The 15,735-nt window shown below is 48.1% G+C and overlaps 1 protein-coding gene across 2 annotated transcripts in view; it reads right to left on the bottom strand.

Moving 5' to 3' along the window:
• The window catches only part of RPH3A (rabphilin 3A), a 65,005-nt gene that overhangs the window by 27,651 nt on the left and 21,619 nt on the right, over positions 1–15,735 (bottom strand). For both annotated transcript variants that reach the window (XM_035017466.1, XM_035017467.1), the window contains 5 exons: positions 8,609–8,738; positions 7,263–7,349; positions 6,563–6,728; positions 3,261–3,299; positions 3,001–3,153 (listed from right to left, as the gene is read on the bottom strand). In XM_035017466.1, coding sequence (XP_034873357.1) covers positions 3,001–3,153; positions 3,261–3,299; positions 6,563–6,728; positions 7,263–7,349; positions 8,609–8,738 — 575 coding nt within the window. The remainder of the gene's footprint in view (positions 1–3,000; positions 3,154–3,260; positions 3,300–6,562; positions 6,729–7,262; positions 7,350–8,608; positions 8,739–15,735) is intronic.

Genomic DNA, 15,735 nt, shown 5'->3' with positions numbered 1-15,735 from the left:
CTAATTAGAGCTGGGTGTCAGTACTCTGGGAACTCAGAGGAGGGAGCAATTAGCTCAAGGTGGAGCAGGTGGATGCTAGAAGCTTCATAGATGGCAATAACATTTACACTGACTCTCGAGGGACAGAGGGTCAAATCTGGCTCAGGAATGTTGTGTGACTGTCTTTTCCCTCAAGAGGCAAAATAATACGGAGGCTTAAAAGCACAGGCTTCATATACAAAAGTTAACTAAAAATGGATCAAAGAGGGGGCGCCTGGGTGGCTCAGTTGGTTGAGCGTCTGACTCTTGGTTTTGGCTCAGATCATGATCTCAGGGTCGTGAGACTGAGATTCTCTGTCTCCCTCTGCCTCTCCCCACTGCACACTCTCTCTCTCTCAAATCAATCAATCAATCAATCAATCAATCTTTGGCGTGACTGAACATGACACCCAAAGCACAGAAAACAAAAGAAAGAAAAATTTGACTCGTCAAAATTAAAAACTTTTTTTTTTAAGATTTTTTATTTATTTATTTGAAAGAGAGAGAGAGAGAGCGAGCAGGAATACAAGCAGGGGGAGTGGGAGGGAGAAGCAGGCTTCCCGCCGAGCAGGGAGCCCGATGTGGGGCTCGATCCCAGGATCCTGGGATCATGACCTGAGCCGAAGGCAGACGCTTAACGACTGAGCCACCCAGGTGCCCCCAAATTAAAAACTTTTGTGCATCAAAGGACACTATCAATGGGGCAAAAGGGCAACCCACAGAATGGGAGGAAGTATTGACAAATCATAGATCTGGAAAGGGATTAATATCCAGAATATATAAAGAACTCCTGTAACTCAACAATAATGAAACAAACATCCCAATTAAAAAAATGGGCAAAGGACTTGAATAGACATTTCTCCAAAGAAAATATACGAATGGCCAATGAGCACATGAAAAGATGCTCAACATCACTAATCATCAAGGAAATGGAAATCAGAAACATGAGATACCAGGGCGCCTGGGTGGCTCAGATGGTTAAGCATCTGCCTTCGGCTCAGGTCATGATCCCAGGGTCCTGGGATCGAGTCCCGCATCGGGCTCCCTGCTCCTTGGGAGCCTGCTTCTCTCTCTCTCTGTCTCTCATGAATAAAAAAATTAAAAAAAAAAAAAAAAAAAGATTTAAAAAAAAGAAACATGAGATACCAGTTCACATGCATTAGGATGGACACACACACACTATACAAATGTTGGTGAAGATGTGGAGAAACTGGAACCCTTGTGTATTTCTGGTGAGAATGTAAACTGGTGAAGCTGCTGTAGAACCCACGATGGGTGGTTCCTAAAAAACTTAAGCATAGAATTACCATATGATCCAGCTATTCTACTTCTAGGTATAGACCCTCCCCAAATTAAGAGCAGGGACTCAAAGAGATATTTGCACACCAACATTCATTATTCACAACAGCCAAAAGGTGGAAACAACCCAAAGGTCCATCAACAGATGAATGGATAAATAAAATGCCTATCCATGCAAGGGGATATTTTTCAGCCTTAAAAAGGAATTCAGGTTCTGATACAAGTCACAACATGAATGAACCTTGAACACAGGATGCTCAGTGAAAGAAGCCAGTCACAAAAGGCCACATATTGTGCAATTCTATTTATATGAGATGTCAAGAATAAGCAAATCCTTAGTGGTTAGTGGTTACCAGGGGCTGGGGAGGGGGGGAAATGGAATGCAGAATTGTTTAATGGGTAAAAGTTTCAGTTTGGGATGAAATGGCTCTGCTGATGGTTAGTGGTGATGGTTGCATGACACTGTGAATGCACTTAAGGCCACTGAACTGTAGACTTAAAAATAGTTAAAATGGTAAATTTAATATTAAGTATATTTTACCACCATTTAAAAAGATGTTTAAAAAAAGCACTGTCAATAAAAAGTTCACCTCTGGAAGAGAAAAACAAGCACAAGCTTTGATGTTGGATAGACATGGGTTTAATTTCCATTTGAACCAATGATCAGCTGTGTGACCTAGGGCAAGTGGCATCACTTCTCTGAGCTCAGTTTCTCCATCTGTGAAATGGGAAGCATAGAGGTCTTCATAACAGGGTTTGGGGTTGTGACAAGGATTAAATGAGATGTTCTACGCGAAGAGCTTGGCCCAGCACTGGCACATAGTAAGTACACAACAAATATTCCATATGATGTTGCAGAGCTGAGAAATTCTTCTTGCTCTATGAATCTGAATCATAGGTTCATTAGGGGCTGTGCACAGTGGATTAAGCACAAGGTATGGGCCCAGCCCTCTCGCCAAGAAGAAGAGGGACTACGGGCCTAAGCTACAGACCCACTATTGAAGAAGAGAAGCCAGAGGTCACCATGGGACCTGAATATTTAGCCCATCTAACTTTGGACACAGTCTCATCCCCTTGTTACAAAGGAAATGAAGTGGCTCTGAGGGCTCACACAGGAGGTAGGGAGCTTTGATCTCTCCCATCCAGTAGACATTTTTCCCAAAATCCAGGAATCAAGGACTCCCACGGTGGGCACTCTTGGCAAATAAATCCCCCATGAGTGCAGTCAGAGGTGCTGAGCACCAGCGAGCCAAGAGCAGCTATGAGTGACATCCTGGTCGTGCTGAACCACCCCATCCTCACGGACAGCAGAGGCCACTGGCCAAGGAAGAGAACAAAGAACTTGGGTGGGTCTGTGAGAGGGAAGTGTCCCGACTTTGCTCAAAGGCAAGTTGCATTTTCCTCAGGGCTTCCAGGGAGGAAGGCAAAACCCCTACGTTTTCCTGACATTTGGCATTAGAGCAGGAAATGGGTATAACCAAACATATGGATGTCTAGAGTCAGAATTGTTTCTGAGTTGTCTTTCCTCTACCTTAGACTAGAACCAACATCTAAAACGGAATGTGGCACGCAATAGATGCTCAATAAATACTGAATGAATACATGGATTAAAACATTGTCACCCCCAATCCTTTGGATTCTCCTCATCCAGGAAGCCTGTCTGGATTTGCCCATGTTTCCTACCTGCTGGGCTCCTGCTGGAGTCACTGGCAGCCCCACTGTGGCCGTGGTCCCAGCTCTCTGAGTCCCGGCTGGATGAGCTCACGCGTGCCTCAGAGGCCCTGCGCATGGGAGGCCCATAGCTTCCTCGCCCGGGAGCAGAGGCCGGTTCAGGACCTGGAGGGAAAAGAACATGTTAAATGGAGAAAGGGCATCAGAGGGATGGGATAGAAGGATAGAAGGGCTCCTGTCCCAAAATAGAAGACTGAGTCAGCAGAACCCACCTGTCTTCTGACCTGGGCCCCTCCTGTCTTCAGTGTCACCTGGAGAGAGAGAGAGAGAGAGAGAGAGAGAGAGAGAGAGAGAGAGAAATGATGGGGAGTCCTTATTTTACAGTTTCTGGAGAGCCCTCGCTTAAGGAACACACAAAGGGGCCCAGTACCACTCTTAAGAACTTTTACAAAATGAACTGGAAGTCTCCTCTCCCAACATCCCCTGTGAGGTAGCTCCCATTTACTATTTCACATGATTTCCTTTGTGTGCACGAGCATGTGTGAGCATGCACAAGCCTTTAAAAAGAACAAATTGGGATTATTAGCCAATGATCGTACAAACTGTTCTAGAATGTTCTCTGTTCACTTGCCAGGACTCACCAGGCATGCTCCAACCTCAAGTCCTTTTGCACGTGACATTCCCAAATGTTCCATGAGCCCTCTCTACCCTTCCCCCCAAATACTAGCTCCTTGGACAGCCCTTCTGTGACTATTCTGTCCAATATGGAGCCTCCTGGCACGTCTGTCCCCTTTACCCGCTTCATCTGTCCTCCGGACACCATCACTATCTGGTATTACATGGTATTTGCCCGTGCTTGTTTGTTGAGTATCTGTTCTCCCCAGGACAATTTTAGCTGTGTGAGGGCAAGGATTTTGTCTGTTCCACTTAACACTGTATTCCTAGGGCACAGAACAGTCTGGAACTCACTGGGTGTTCAGTAAGGGTTTGTTAAAAGAATATCGAAAGCTTCTATCGTGGGCATAATTCCAAATCTATAATATACATTTCCATCGTTCAATTATAAAAGATGCCTAATATAGCACGGTGTGGCTATACCATAATCCATTAAACAATCCCATTAATGAACACTTAGGGTTTTCCAGGGGTTCTGCTACCATAAATAATGATACAATAAATATACTTACACATGTATCTATTTATATTGGTCCTTTTATTGCTGTTAGATATATTCCCAGAGAGGGATTGCCAGATCAAATGGCATGTACACTTCAAATTTTAATAAATTCTGCCATAACACTTTCCAAAAGGCTGGAGGTGATTCATAGTCCTACCAACAGTTTGTAAAGTATCCATTTCCCCCACCTTCACCAGCACTGGATGTTACTACCAATAATTTTTCATGTGTCACTATTCAATGCTGGTGATGTTAATTCTTTCTAGTGATATGAATAGGTGTTATATCAAGCATAGTTTTGGGGTTATTTGCTTTGTCCAGAGTATATCTGATAAGCTAATTCATACTATTTATGTGTGTGTCTGTGTCTTTAACATTATTTAATATTGGTCAATATTTACTAAGTGCTACATTCCGCAAAGCACCTCCCATCTAGCATCTCATTTAATCTTCAAAATAACCCAGTGAGTTATTAACCCCATTTCACAGATGAGGAAAGAGTCTCAGAGGGCTAGGCGACGTGCAGAGCTGGAACTGAGATTCAGGTCCTCTTGGTCTCAGATGTTCTAGATCTTTTTTTTTTAAAGATTTTATTTATTTATTCATGAGAGATAGAGAGAGAGAGAGAGAGGCAGAGGCAGAGGGAGAAGCAGGCTCCCTGCGGAGCAGGGAGCCCGATGCGGGACTCGATCCCAGGACCCTGGGATCATGACCTGAGCTGAAGGCAGACGCTTAACCGACTGAGCCACCCAGGCGTCCCTCAGATGTCCTAGATCTTGATGGTGAGGCTGTGCAGTCTTCTCAGGCTACAGGGGGGAAAGCTTAACCAGGAAGAAGGATGTTCTGGGGTGACACTGGGGGCTCCTTGGGGACACGGTATATATTGAAAATTCGGTAATTCTCTGCAAGGAATAGACGTTGCTTGGGCCATGTCAGGAAGAAAGCATTTGGTGGATGCCTTTTCAGTGCCAGGCCCCAGACTGCACACCTTTAGAAGTCATCTCACGGGAGACAAAGTTGGACATTTTGACCTTTGAGACCTTTAGCTACAACTTACCTTTCAGAAGCATTGCCTGCACTCAACTCCAGAACTGACGTTCAGACCAGATTTTATCACTTAGTGTTAACTGAGATTATGACAAGGGCCTCTTCTGAGGTCAGTCCCATTGGTCTCACCAATTAAAATACGTTTGCATTACTTTTTTGCCTCTCCCTTTTATCGTCATTTTACTAATTAATAGTAATACTTGAATAAGAGAGATAATATCCATAGCCGTGGTAATTTTCTTTTGGTAATTTCCCTTCTACTCATCTTTCACTTTTAATTAGTACCATTTCAGATACAGGAGATGGTTGATAGAAGAAGTTGCAGGGACAAGGAAGGCCTTCCCAGCAAGTCACCCTCAGGCCCCAGTGTGTATTGTGGTGATAAGAGTCTCTCAGTTTCTAATTTTAATTTCCATCTCTTGTACCTCTAAATACTCCATGAGGGATGACAACGAAAGCTTTTGGCAGCCTGGCATTGCTGGAGAGTTTCCTGTGCTACCCTCTCTTTTTTTAAAAGTTTTAATTTTAATCCCACCATTATACAATAGTGTTACTGTATTACAATATACTGTGAAGTGTTATATTCATTCCAGACGTACAATACAGTGACTCAACACTTCCATACAACACCCTGTGCCCATCATGACAAGTGCACTCCTTAATCCCCCTCACCTAGTTCATCCATCCCCCCACTCCTCCCCTCTGGTAACCATCAGTGTGTTCTCTACAGTTAAAAGACTGTCTTATCTTGGTTTCTCTCCCTCTCTCCCTTTGCTCGTTTGTTGTTTCTTAAATTCCACGTATGAGTGGAATCATATGGTATTTGTCTTTCTCTGACTGACTTAGCATTACACTCTCTAGCTCCATCCATGTTGTTGTAAATGGCAAGATGTCATTCTTTTTTTATGGCTGAATAATATTCCATTGTGTGTAGATCTATATTTATATCTACCATGTCTTCTTTATTCATTCATCAATTGGTGGACACAGGCTGCTTCCATACCTTGGCTACTGTAAATAATGCTGCTATAAACATAAGGGTGCACGTACTCCTTTGAATTAGTGTTTTTGTATTCTTTGGGTAAATACCCAGTAGTGTGACTGCTGGATTGTAGGGTAGCCCTATTTTTAACTTTTTGAGGAAGCTCCATACTGGTTTCCTGTGCTACCCTCTTGATAAGGGTTCATGGTGAGCTGTGCAGAGGATATAGGGTTCCTAAACCCAAGCCCAGAGGCTGGCTGTTCACCAGCTGGGTAGAAACATAAGACATCATGTCAGGACATCTTCTGGGTAGACCAGTTAGCCAAGATCTGTTCTTGGTCCTAAAAGGAGAAGGTGTTTTGTCCTACCTTGGGTTGGAGCTCGGGCAGCATGCTTGGGCTCAGGGGCGACCTGCTCAGAGGCAGGAGGCTCACTGACAGGCTGCTGGGGCTTGGTCTTCCTTATAGGCATAGGCTGTGGGAGGACCTGTTTGGGGAAGCCCTTGAAGAACCATGCTCCGGAACGCTTCCACACCTAGGGGAAGAGAGGGAGAGGATGAAGACACGGCAGCCAATCACTAAGAGTCCTGCCTTCACGAGTGCCACTTTTTAACTTTGCTCCCTGCCCACAGTACGGAGCCTGCCACAATTCTTACTTGACTCACACAATATCCCCAAACACTCAGTAGGCAGGGCCTGAGTAGACCCATTTTCTTGATGGAGAAAGTTGAGTATCAGAAAGGTGATGAACTGGTATGAGGTTACCCAGTGAGAGAGTGGAAGGACAGTAAGTGGACTCCAAGTCTTCCACCTCTTAAATATGGTGTGCTCCCTACTTCGAGGAAGAGAAGAGTCACGGAAGCAGGAGAAAAGAAATTCTTTCAGACGTCATGGACTGTTCTGCCAGTGTTCACCGCTGAGCTGGCTCCTTTTTACCAATCCCTTAGGACATATACCTAGTCAGGTTCCCCAGCCCTCGACTGCCACCCGGTTTCCCTGGTTACAGTGAGGAAGGGTGCCCCAAACAAGGAAGGGTGTCCCAAAAGCCAGATGGGACCAATCGACTCACCTCTCTCTGCTCAATGCAGATTTTGCAGAGCCACATGGGATGCGGGCGGTTACTGGAGGTTTCCACTCCACACTTGATGCAGACATTCTGGGGACAAAATATAGTCCAGGGCACACTCAGATATGCCAGGCTCTGAGCTGCCAGTGATCAGGGCGAAGGGGTTGGGAAGGGTGGCAACTGAGCCCCATTCTCTCTTGGTGGATGTAAAGAGCTTGAACTCTTTCTCACCTCCCTCCCATGACCAAGGCCAGTTAGGATTAAAGTTCCAATCTGAGTCTTCATTTCCATTAACAAGAACTGGAGTCACTCCCCGGTACTGGATGAGTGAATTCTCCTAAGTTCTCCAAGAGTCCCTGTGGGGTCTGAGTTTTCAGTGTCCACACAGGGGAGATCGCTGACATGAGTTTTCAAGAGGAGAGGTCACATATTTATTTGTTCATTATTTCTTCTTTCCTGCATGAATCTGACCTAACATAGCCTATGGCTGCAGGTTCAGCTCTCCAAGAAGAAAGTTACCTGTATAAAAGCTATGACTGTGTGATGGTTAGAATGTTATACTTTTGGCTGAGTTGCCTGGCAGTCAAGACAAAAAGGAAAACCTAACAGGTCACGAAATTTTCACTATCTGGTTGACTGCAGCAGATTAAGTGTTTTAGCCTAGATAAACTTTCCCCAATACCGTACTCTAAATGTTAAGGGGGATTCCAAGCAGGAGATGCCAAGTGACATTATGGATGTCTCCAGCTCAGGTGTTCCCCTGAATTCCTTTCCTGGGAATTGGGCAGACCCAAGGGCGGTTGTATCCGTGTCCTGGAATCATCAAGTGCCAACAGCTTGAGGGGAGGGTGCAGGGTGGAGGGAGCACAGGGAGACTCGCCTTCAAGAATGAATGTTCAAGAAGCCCAATGGCTCTAACTTGGCTGGAGAGGGGCTTTCTAAGCCAGGGTAAGAGGATGCTGGGTAAACCTTTCATGTACACACAGATGTAGACACCTGCCTGGCATGCTCTTGAGCCTGACACATAACTCGCTAAGCCATAACCAGGATACTTGGAGGCTCAATCATAGCTCAAGTCCTACCTCAGGCTCCCAAGTTCATTCTAGATGGAGCTGAGCTCCAAGGGGACAGAAGAGTCAGAGCATCTTCCAGGAGAGGAACCAGAATCAGGGTTGCCTAGAAGATAGTTGGGCATGGGAGCACCCCCAAAGGAATCATATGCTGGCAACTACCCTTCAGGATCGAAGCTCCATCCCCAAGACCCAGGGCCCCCCAGGGCTGGCTTGAGCCCAGGCCTAGCTCTGTGCATGAGAAGAGCAGGGAAGCAGGGAAGAGGAGGGTGATGGTACCTTCTTACAGTCCTCACACACCACACAGGTGGAGCCCAGCATCCCCAGTTGTTCTCCACACAGGATGCAGCGGTTCACCCCATCCCCGGCCACGTTCTTCCTCATGTTCTCCAGACGGTCCACCAGGCGCCTGGAAGCAGAGACAGAATCATGAGGGCCTTACAGGACCAGGGACCACCAGCATCTCCCACAGTATCAGGCTGATGGTCTTACCCTTCTCTGAGTCGTGGGCTCCTGAGTGTCTGATGATAACTGCTGGATCCTTCCCCAGAAAAAGGCACACGTAGATGAAATTCTGGTACATTTTCAGACCACCGCAGACCCATGTCCCATATCTCCCACCTCTTCTACTGACCGCGGACTAAGCACCTTCTCTAGACTTTCAATCTCCCGTTATCTCTGTTTATCTAATTGTCTACCTTATCTAATTGTCTTCCCTTGGATGTCTTCGTGGGCATCTCAAAGTTTACTTGCAGCTGCTCTTCAACTTGGCTCTTCTCCAGCCCCATCCCTAGCACACCTGCTCCCATTCTCAGGATGGAGCTGGACCCTACCCCCTCCCCGCCCCCTCCACAGGCCGGGTTCCAGCTTCGGGCACCAGGGGCATGAGAACCGCTGGGAGGCAATTCAGGGATCACAGGCTCTAGAAGGTCCCTGGTAGCCCTGCCTGGCAGCCACCTGATACGGACTCTCCCCACAGGCCCTCCTCGCTCCTGCCATCCCCGCAAAGTGTTCTGACTAGCAATGTTATAAATAGCAGCTTCTCCCTTTGTGCTTCATTCGCAGGAGAGCCATTCTGCCCCAGGGCGAGCCAAGAGCTGCCTGCAGGCTCCAGAGCCTCCGCTGTGACCCAGATTGGACAGAGCGCTTTGGGAGGCAGGATGCGCAGAGCCAGAGGCGGCCCTCTCCTTCCTCCTCCTCCTCCTCTTCCCTCCTTCTCCCTCCCTGGGTTCTCCCTAGAAACTGTTTTTATAGGATGATGGGTGGGGGCAGTCACCAGGTGCAAGCCCCAGTCCACGGTCTCAGAACACCTATCATAACAGTCGCTGTTGTTTACAGAGCACTTACCATGTGCCAGATGCGGACCTAAGCACTTCACCTGGATCTTCTTAATGAGTCCTTCCAACAGCACAATACGCTGAGCACTATTCTTGTGCCCATTTTCCAAGTGGGAAAACTGAGGCACAGAGAGGTTAAGTGATTTACTCAAGTCACGCAGCGGGGAGGTGGAGAAAGCTGGGATCCAGACCCAGGCACAGTATGTCCTGAGTCCCTGTTCTTAACTGTAATTCTACCCTCCTGCTCTGTGTCGGGCAGAGCCATGGGGATCTTCTTGAACTGTTTGATCTCCACTCGGCTCGCCCCGCCCCTGCAGTCCCCACACCAAGGGAGACCTTCAGTCATTGGTAAGCACCAAGTTACACACGCCCCGTTACCCCGGCTGGTTCTGTCCCTCTGCCTCTCACTTCCCTGAGCTTGGGACAAGACACCCAACAGCTGCCCCATCATTTTGCTTCCCTGAAAAGCCTTCAATGTAGGGTTGAGAAATCTGCAGTTTGGCCCTGGATTTTGCCTCTCTGGGCTTCGATTTCCTCATCTGTAAAACAGAAGGTGTTAACGCTGAATCGGTGGTTGTCAAACTGTGCTTTATGGCACCCCAGGGTTCCTTAGAGCCAGTTTAGGGGCCACCCACTGTAGTGGTGGGGTGGGGGGTGATTCTGAGGGTCCAGAAAACCCTCCTTCACCCACAGCATGTCTGCATTATCACTTTTGTTTGTTTAGGCTGTTGAATTAGATTTCCTTTGGAAAGCTGCAGTTTAAAGAAATGGCCTGAAATTGTCCAGAGCAGGTAAACTTCAGGATGCCTTTCTTTTTTTTTTTTTTTAAAGATTTTTTTATTTATTTATCTGAGAGAGAGAATGAGAGAGAGAGAGCAGGAGGGGGGGAGGGTCAGAGGGAGAAGCAGACTCCCTGCCGAGCAGGGAGCCCGATGCGGGACTCGATCCCGGGACTCCAGGATCATGACCTGAGCCGAAGGCAGTTGCTTAACCAACTGAGCCACCCAGGCGCCCCTCAGGATGCCTTTCAATGCCACAGAATTATAAAATATTATGAGACAATGAGGCGAGCTGATGGAGGCGGGGGATGGTAAATGCATGGTGACATTCTTATTGTACACACTTTCCTATTTTACCGATTTCTTCCTTCATCCACCACCCTAGCCAGGAAATGGTTAGATTTTATTCTTCTCACTCTAGCAGGGCAGGTCCCAAAGCACAGAGAGGGTGAGAGGCTGGCCTGGGGCTGTTCAGCGAGGGTGAGTATCTAGTTCTCTGGGTCAGGAAATCATCTTTGCTTTCCATGAAACCCTCCTGGCTTCCCGCCTCAGGTCAAGCCTCAGGAAGACAGCCCAGGCCAGATGACCCAATTTTAAACTATAGTGCGCTCTGCTCAGGAGGCTTAGAGGCTTTCCTGCCTCCTCTTGGAAAATCAAGGCCACGGCTTCACTCACCGCTTGCAAAACCCACACTCTGAGCCTCCACCCAGATGCCTGTTCCTTGCACTGTTCACTCCTAAATGCCGAAAGGCCCCATCAACAGGCCTTGTACGGGGAGTGTCTCATTAGCTCCTATCGTAGAGCAAATGGCATGGAAAAACAACAGATTTAAGATCATTATTCAGATGTCTCAGCTTGGGGACCCTCGTTATTTGTGAATTTGGCCGAGACCAATAAGCATAGAAGCACGCGTGGGCTGGGAAGAGCACACCTTCGTCGCTCCTCCAAGATCTCTCCTGCAGCCCACTCATGAGGACACCCTCTCTGCGGCCTCCCGTGCTAGGACCTCAACACGGACAGCTGCCACAGCTTGAGGACTTGAGCTATGATTGAGCCACAGCCAAAGGTCATAAACTTAGAAGTGAAACTTTGCAGGAAGCTAAGTCAAAATCACAGATGGGTCTTTATCCCGGTGATAAAACACTTCGGTTTCTTTACCCCAGAAGGAATGTTTGTTCTTACCAGTCTTGGCAGGAGCACGCTCTATGCATCCTGAAGGATGCCTGCAACCCTCCGCGCATGTCAATCACCCAGGGAGCCTTCGAAAAGAATACCGAGGCACGAGGCACGGAGCCCCGACTCTCAACTTCGTCAGCTATGGGTCTGCTGAAGCCCCGTGAGCAGTATTAGAGTGTGCAGCCCTGTGGGGAGCCACTGCACGGCGGGGAGGGGGGTTCTCAAAATTCACAGTGCTTCTAGATCACCCTGGGAGAGTGTTCAGCATGCAGACAATGATTCTGTGGGATTGCGGCAGGGCCTGGGAATCTGAATTTCGGAGCGGCTCCCTGAATGCTCCTGACGCTGGTGAATTCCTGGCCACACTCCGGGAAGGGCTGAAGGAAGGAAGGGGGCGGTAGGGCAAACTGCATGGGAAAATGCTCTCCTTATTATGTTAAAGGGGGAAAAAGACACCCCCCCAAAAACCCAGGATGTAGAACTGTAGTCAGGGTGTGAATTGGGATTTGGAACATGCTCATCTGAATCTCCTCATGATGTGTACTAGACAAAAAAAAATTTAGAAAGAAAACACACCCAAATATTCACAGTGAGAATTACTGGGTGGTGGGATTATAAGTAACATTTATTTCCTTCTTTTTTTTAATTTTCCTTCTTTAATGCCTCTGTCTCCCTCCCTCCTCAAGCACCTGATTAGGTGGCCTCCCCTATGCTTCCTTAACCTCCCACCACGAACATGTGTTGCCTTTATATTAGAAGAGAAAGTGCATTTTTGAAGATCGAGAGCAGGTAAGGCAGGGTTAAAAGACGTGGGTTTGAATCCTATCTTCTCTCCAGTCAACAGGCTTGAAAAGCCTCTGTTCTCTGGGGGCCCTTTTCCCAGACTTTACTGTGAGGGGTTAGATGAGTTGCAGCTCAAGCTTCCTCCCACAGGCAGCAGTCAGGGAGTCTCAGATCCTGAGGCTGAAACACCAAGACTTCCCCTGGTGTCTTGAAATAGAAGGTCCCTCCATGCCTAAGAGAAGCCCCTCTCTGTATCAGCAGCCTGGTTTGTTTGCCAGTCTAATGCGTCCACATTAAGAGCCCAATTAACTGGACACCATACGTGCTTGTCACTCTCTAGTTATGTCTTTATATGCCCGATTAACTTTATGACTACCACTCATGCCTTGCATCCAGGAAACATATCCATCACCAGGCTGGGCGCTTAAGGGGAGCTGCTGTTTACTCCGTGACATCTCTCATTTCCCAGGATGCTCCCAGAAGCACCAGAAAGGGTACATCTCCTCCTCTGGGCCTCAGCGGACAACCCCCCTGGAGGTGGCGGGAAGTGGATTCCCAACTTGGCCTGACCTTGCTATCCAAATGGAAGCAGATGCGCTACTCATTCATTCAAATATTTATGGAGCACTTGCCATGTACCAAGTAGACAATGAGGACCCAACAGGGAGTAAAACAGGTGAGTCCCTGCCTGCGTGGAGCTGGCATTGCAGAGAGGGCTCGGGCATTACTGAATTCATCACCTAGATCATCATAATCACGCTCATAGTAAGTTCTCTGAAGGACAAGTATAGGCAGCCAGGAGAATGCAGAAGAGAGGGACAGGAACCGTCAAGAAGGGGCCTCCGAGGAAGTGACCAATGAGTTGAGACCTGAGGATAAAGAGGAGCTGACCCAGTAAAGAGGGTGAGGAAAAGCACTTGGAAGAAGAGGGAATAGTATGTGCAAAGGCCCTGAGACATGTTCAGCATGGCTCGTGCGCTGGGTGGAGGGAGATGAGGCTGGAGGGGTGGGCAGGGCCCACTCCATTCTGGGTCTTGATGGGATATAGCATCAAGGGGCTTTAGGTAGAGGAGGCTCCACGTCCCCCGTTTTGAGACAACACGTGGACATAAGAATGGAGCTCTTCAGATGCTCAGAGCAGTGCGAGTTTCAGATGCTGCAATGGGTCCAGGCAGAATGAGGCAGGTAAGTCCCCAGACTTTGTCTACACATGGAGCTGCACCAGGTCTCTGGAAACTACAGGATTGTCCCCGGTGGGTCTAAGTCAGTACTGCTAAGAGTACAGTAGCAGGAGGGCCTTGAAATCCCACTGCCCAATAGCAGGCTCAGGGAAGCTGCCCCATGTATTAGTTTCATGTTGCTACTATAACAAATCACTGCAACCTTAACAGCTTAAAACAACATATATTTATTACCTTAACAGTTCTGGAGACCAGATGTCTGACACGGGTTTCACTGGGCTAAAGTCAAGGTGCTGGGACGGTTGTATTCTTTCTGGAGGCTCCAGAGGCAAATCCATTCCCTTGGCCTTTCCCAGTTTCTAGAAGCTGCCTGTAGTCCTTGGCTCATGACCCTTCCTCCATCTTCAAAGCCAGCAGCGCAGCATTTTCCAATCTTGCTGTGACTCTGACCTTCCTGCCTCCCTCTTATAGGGACCCATGTGATTACATTGGTCTACACCCCATCTTAAGATTCTTAACTTAATCCCATATGCAAAGTCCCTCTTGCCATGGAAGGTAACAGATCCTCAGGTTTCCAGGGATTAAGATGTGGACATCTTGGGGAGCAGAGGAGGGCATTATTCTGCCTACCACACCCACATTCCTGCTCCATTTGCCACCCAGGGCCTATTTCCACCTGATTCACGTCTGAATCAGACTTCTGCCCTGCTCTCCAGAGCAAGGATTGGGCAATATCTGTCTGCCTCGCTGTGGATGACAGACAAGCCAAACTTTGGACTCTGCAGGATGCCAATCACCTTCTCCCAGTGCTCATGCTCAACCCCAGGAAAATGCAGACTCCCTCCACACAGGTAGACACACGCAGAGGCATGCACACACTTTCAGAATTTAGAAACAGGCAGTGATGCAAGGCTTGGGGTGCCAATTCTGGGGTGAGCTTGCCTGGGTCCAAATTTGGCTTTGCCACTTCCTAGCTCTGGGACCCCAAGAAAGTTACTTAACCTTTCTGAGCCTCTGTTTTTCATCTGTAAACTAGGGAAAACAAAGTCCTTACCTCCTAGGGTCGTTGCAAAAATAAAATAAGAGCGTGTATAAAATGCCCGGAACATGATAACTACTCAGTAATGGTTGCTGCTAATTACTTCTTCTGGATATCGTGGCTTTTATAACTCCCTGTACTCACACTTTTTCTATCAGGTTGCTATCATCTGCCCATGAAATCTGCCTTTTGAAAAGCCTTCGAAGGGGCTGCGATGACTAGAAATGGACATGGATGGCACGTATCCACCCAGGTGAACACATACGTCCACGGGCACACCCCTAGAGCACAGGTCCACGCGCACCTGTGAGCACACCGTGCGCGCTCACACACCCGTGTGGGATCACACTTACACGTGGAACGCGCCTTCCCACGCACGGCTCACAGAAAGCCTAGCCCCATTTGGCTGCCTTCTGCAGACAAGGACAGAAACCACATCGAGGACTGACACCGCCTGTTCCTAAAGCTCGGGCTCCCTCGAAAAGTGCAAACTGGCCTCAGAAATATTCAGGCAACCACTTCTGAGCTGTCAACCATGTATTGCAGCAGCGTCTCGATGAATGTTGGGGAGAAGGCTGATGGATGCACAGTTACGCCGGGAAGGAGGCTGCAGAGCCGAGGCGCCCTGCCTGTGAGGCATGATGGCTTTGCGGACGATTCCTCCGTCCATGAGGGAAATGGCAAAAAGCCGGGGCTGCGCCACTGATGGGATGGGGCCGGAGGGGCTGCCTTCAGAGCAGCGGTGGGTGGTGATTACCCACGATTCATAAAAACAGCACAAAGTGGGAGAGTGGATGTCATGTTGTCTCTCTGGCTCTCCCTCTGTTTTGTCTCTCTCTCTCTCTCTCTCTCTCTCTCTCTCTCACACACACACACACACACACACCATCAATTCCAGATCGTGCTGCTTTTCCCCTCACCCTAATTGCCCAGTGGGGGGGATATTACCCTAAACTTAGCGTTTTCTTAAGTAAGTATCAGATTCTCTGCTGTGAACGGGGACACAGCTGCTCTGACGAAGGCTGGCCCGAGGCTCCACGGCCAAGGTCTCTCAGAAGCCTGTCCTGAAACAACTGAGCTGCTCTGTCACGGCGCCATTCAGTGGGCATGC

This window comes from Mirounga leonina, unplaced genomic scaffold (assembly GCF_011800145.1).
Source record: "Mirounga leonina isolate KUSES-001 unplaced genomic scaffold, KU_Mleo_1.0 Mir_171, whole genome shotgun sequence".
NCBI classification, from domain to species: domain Eukaryota; kingdom Metazoa; phylum Chordata; class Mammalia; order Carnivora; family Phocidae; genus Mirounga; species Mirounga leonina.
The sequence above is the reverse complement of the archived record's forward strand: the minus strand, read 5'-3'. Positions and strand labels throughout refer to the sequence as shown.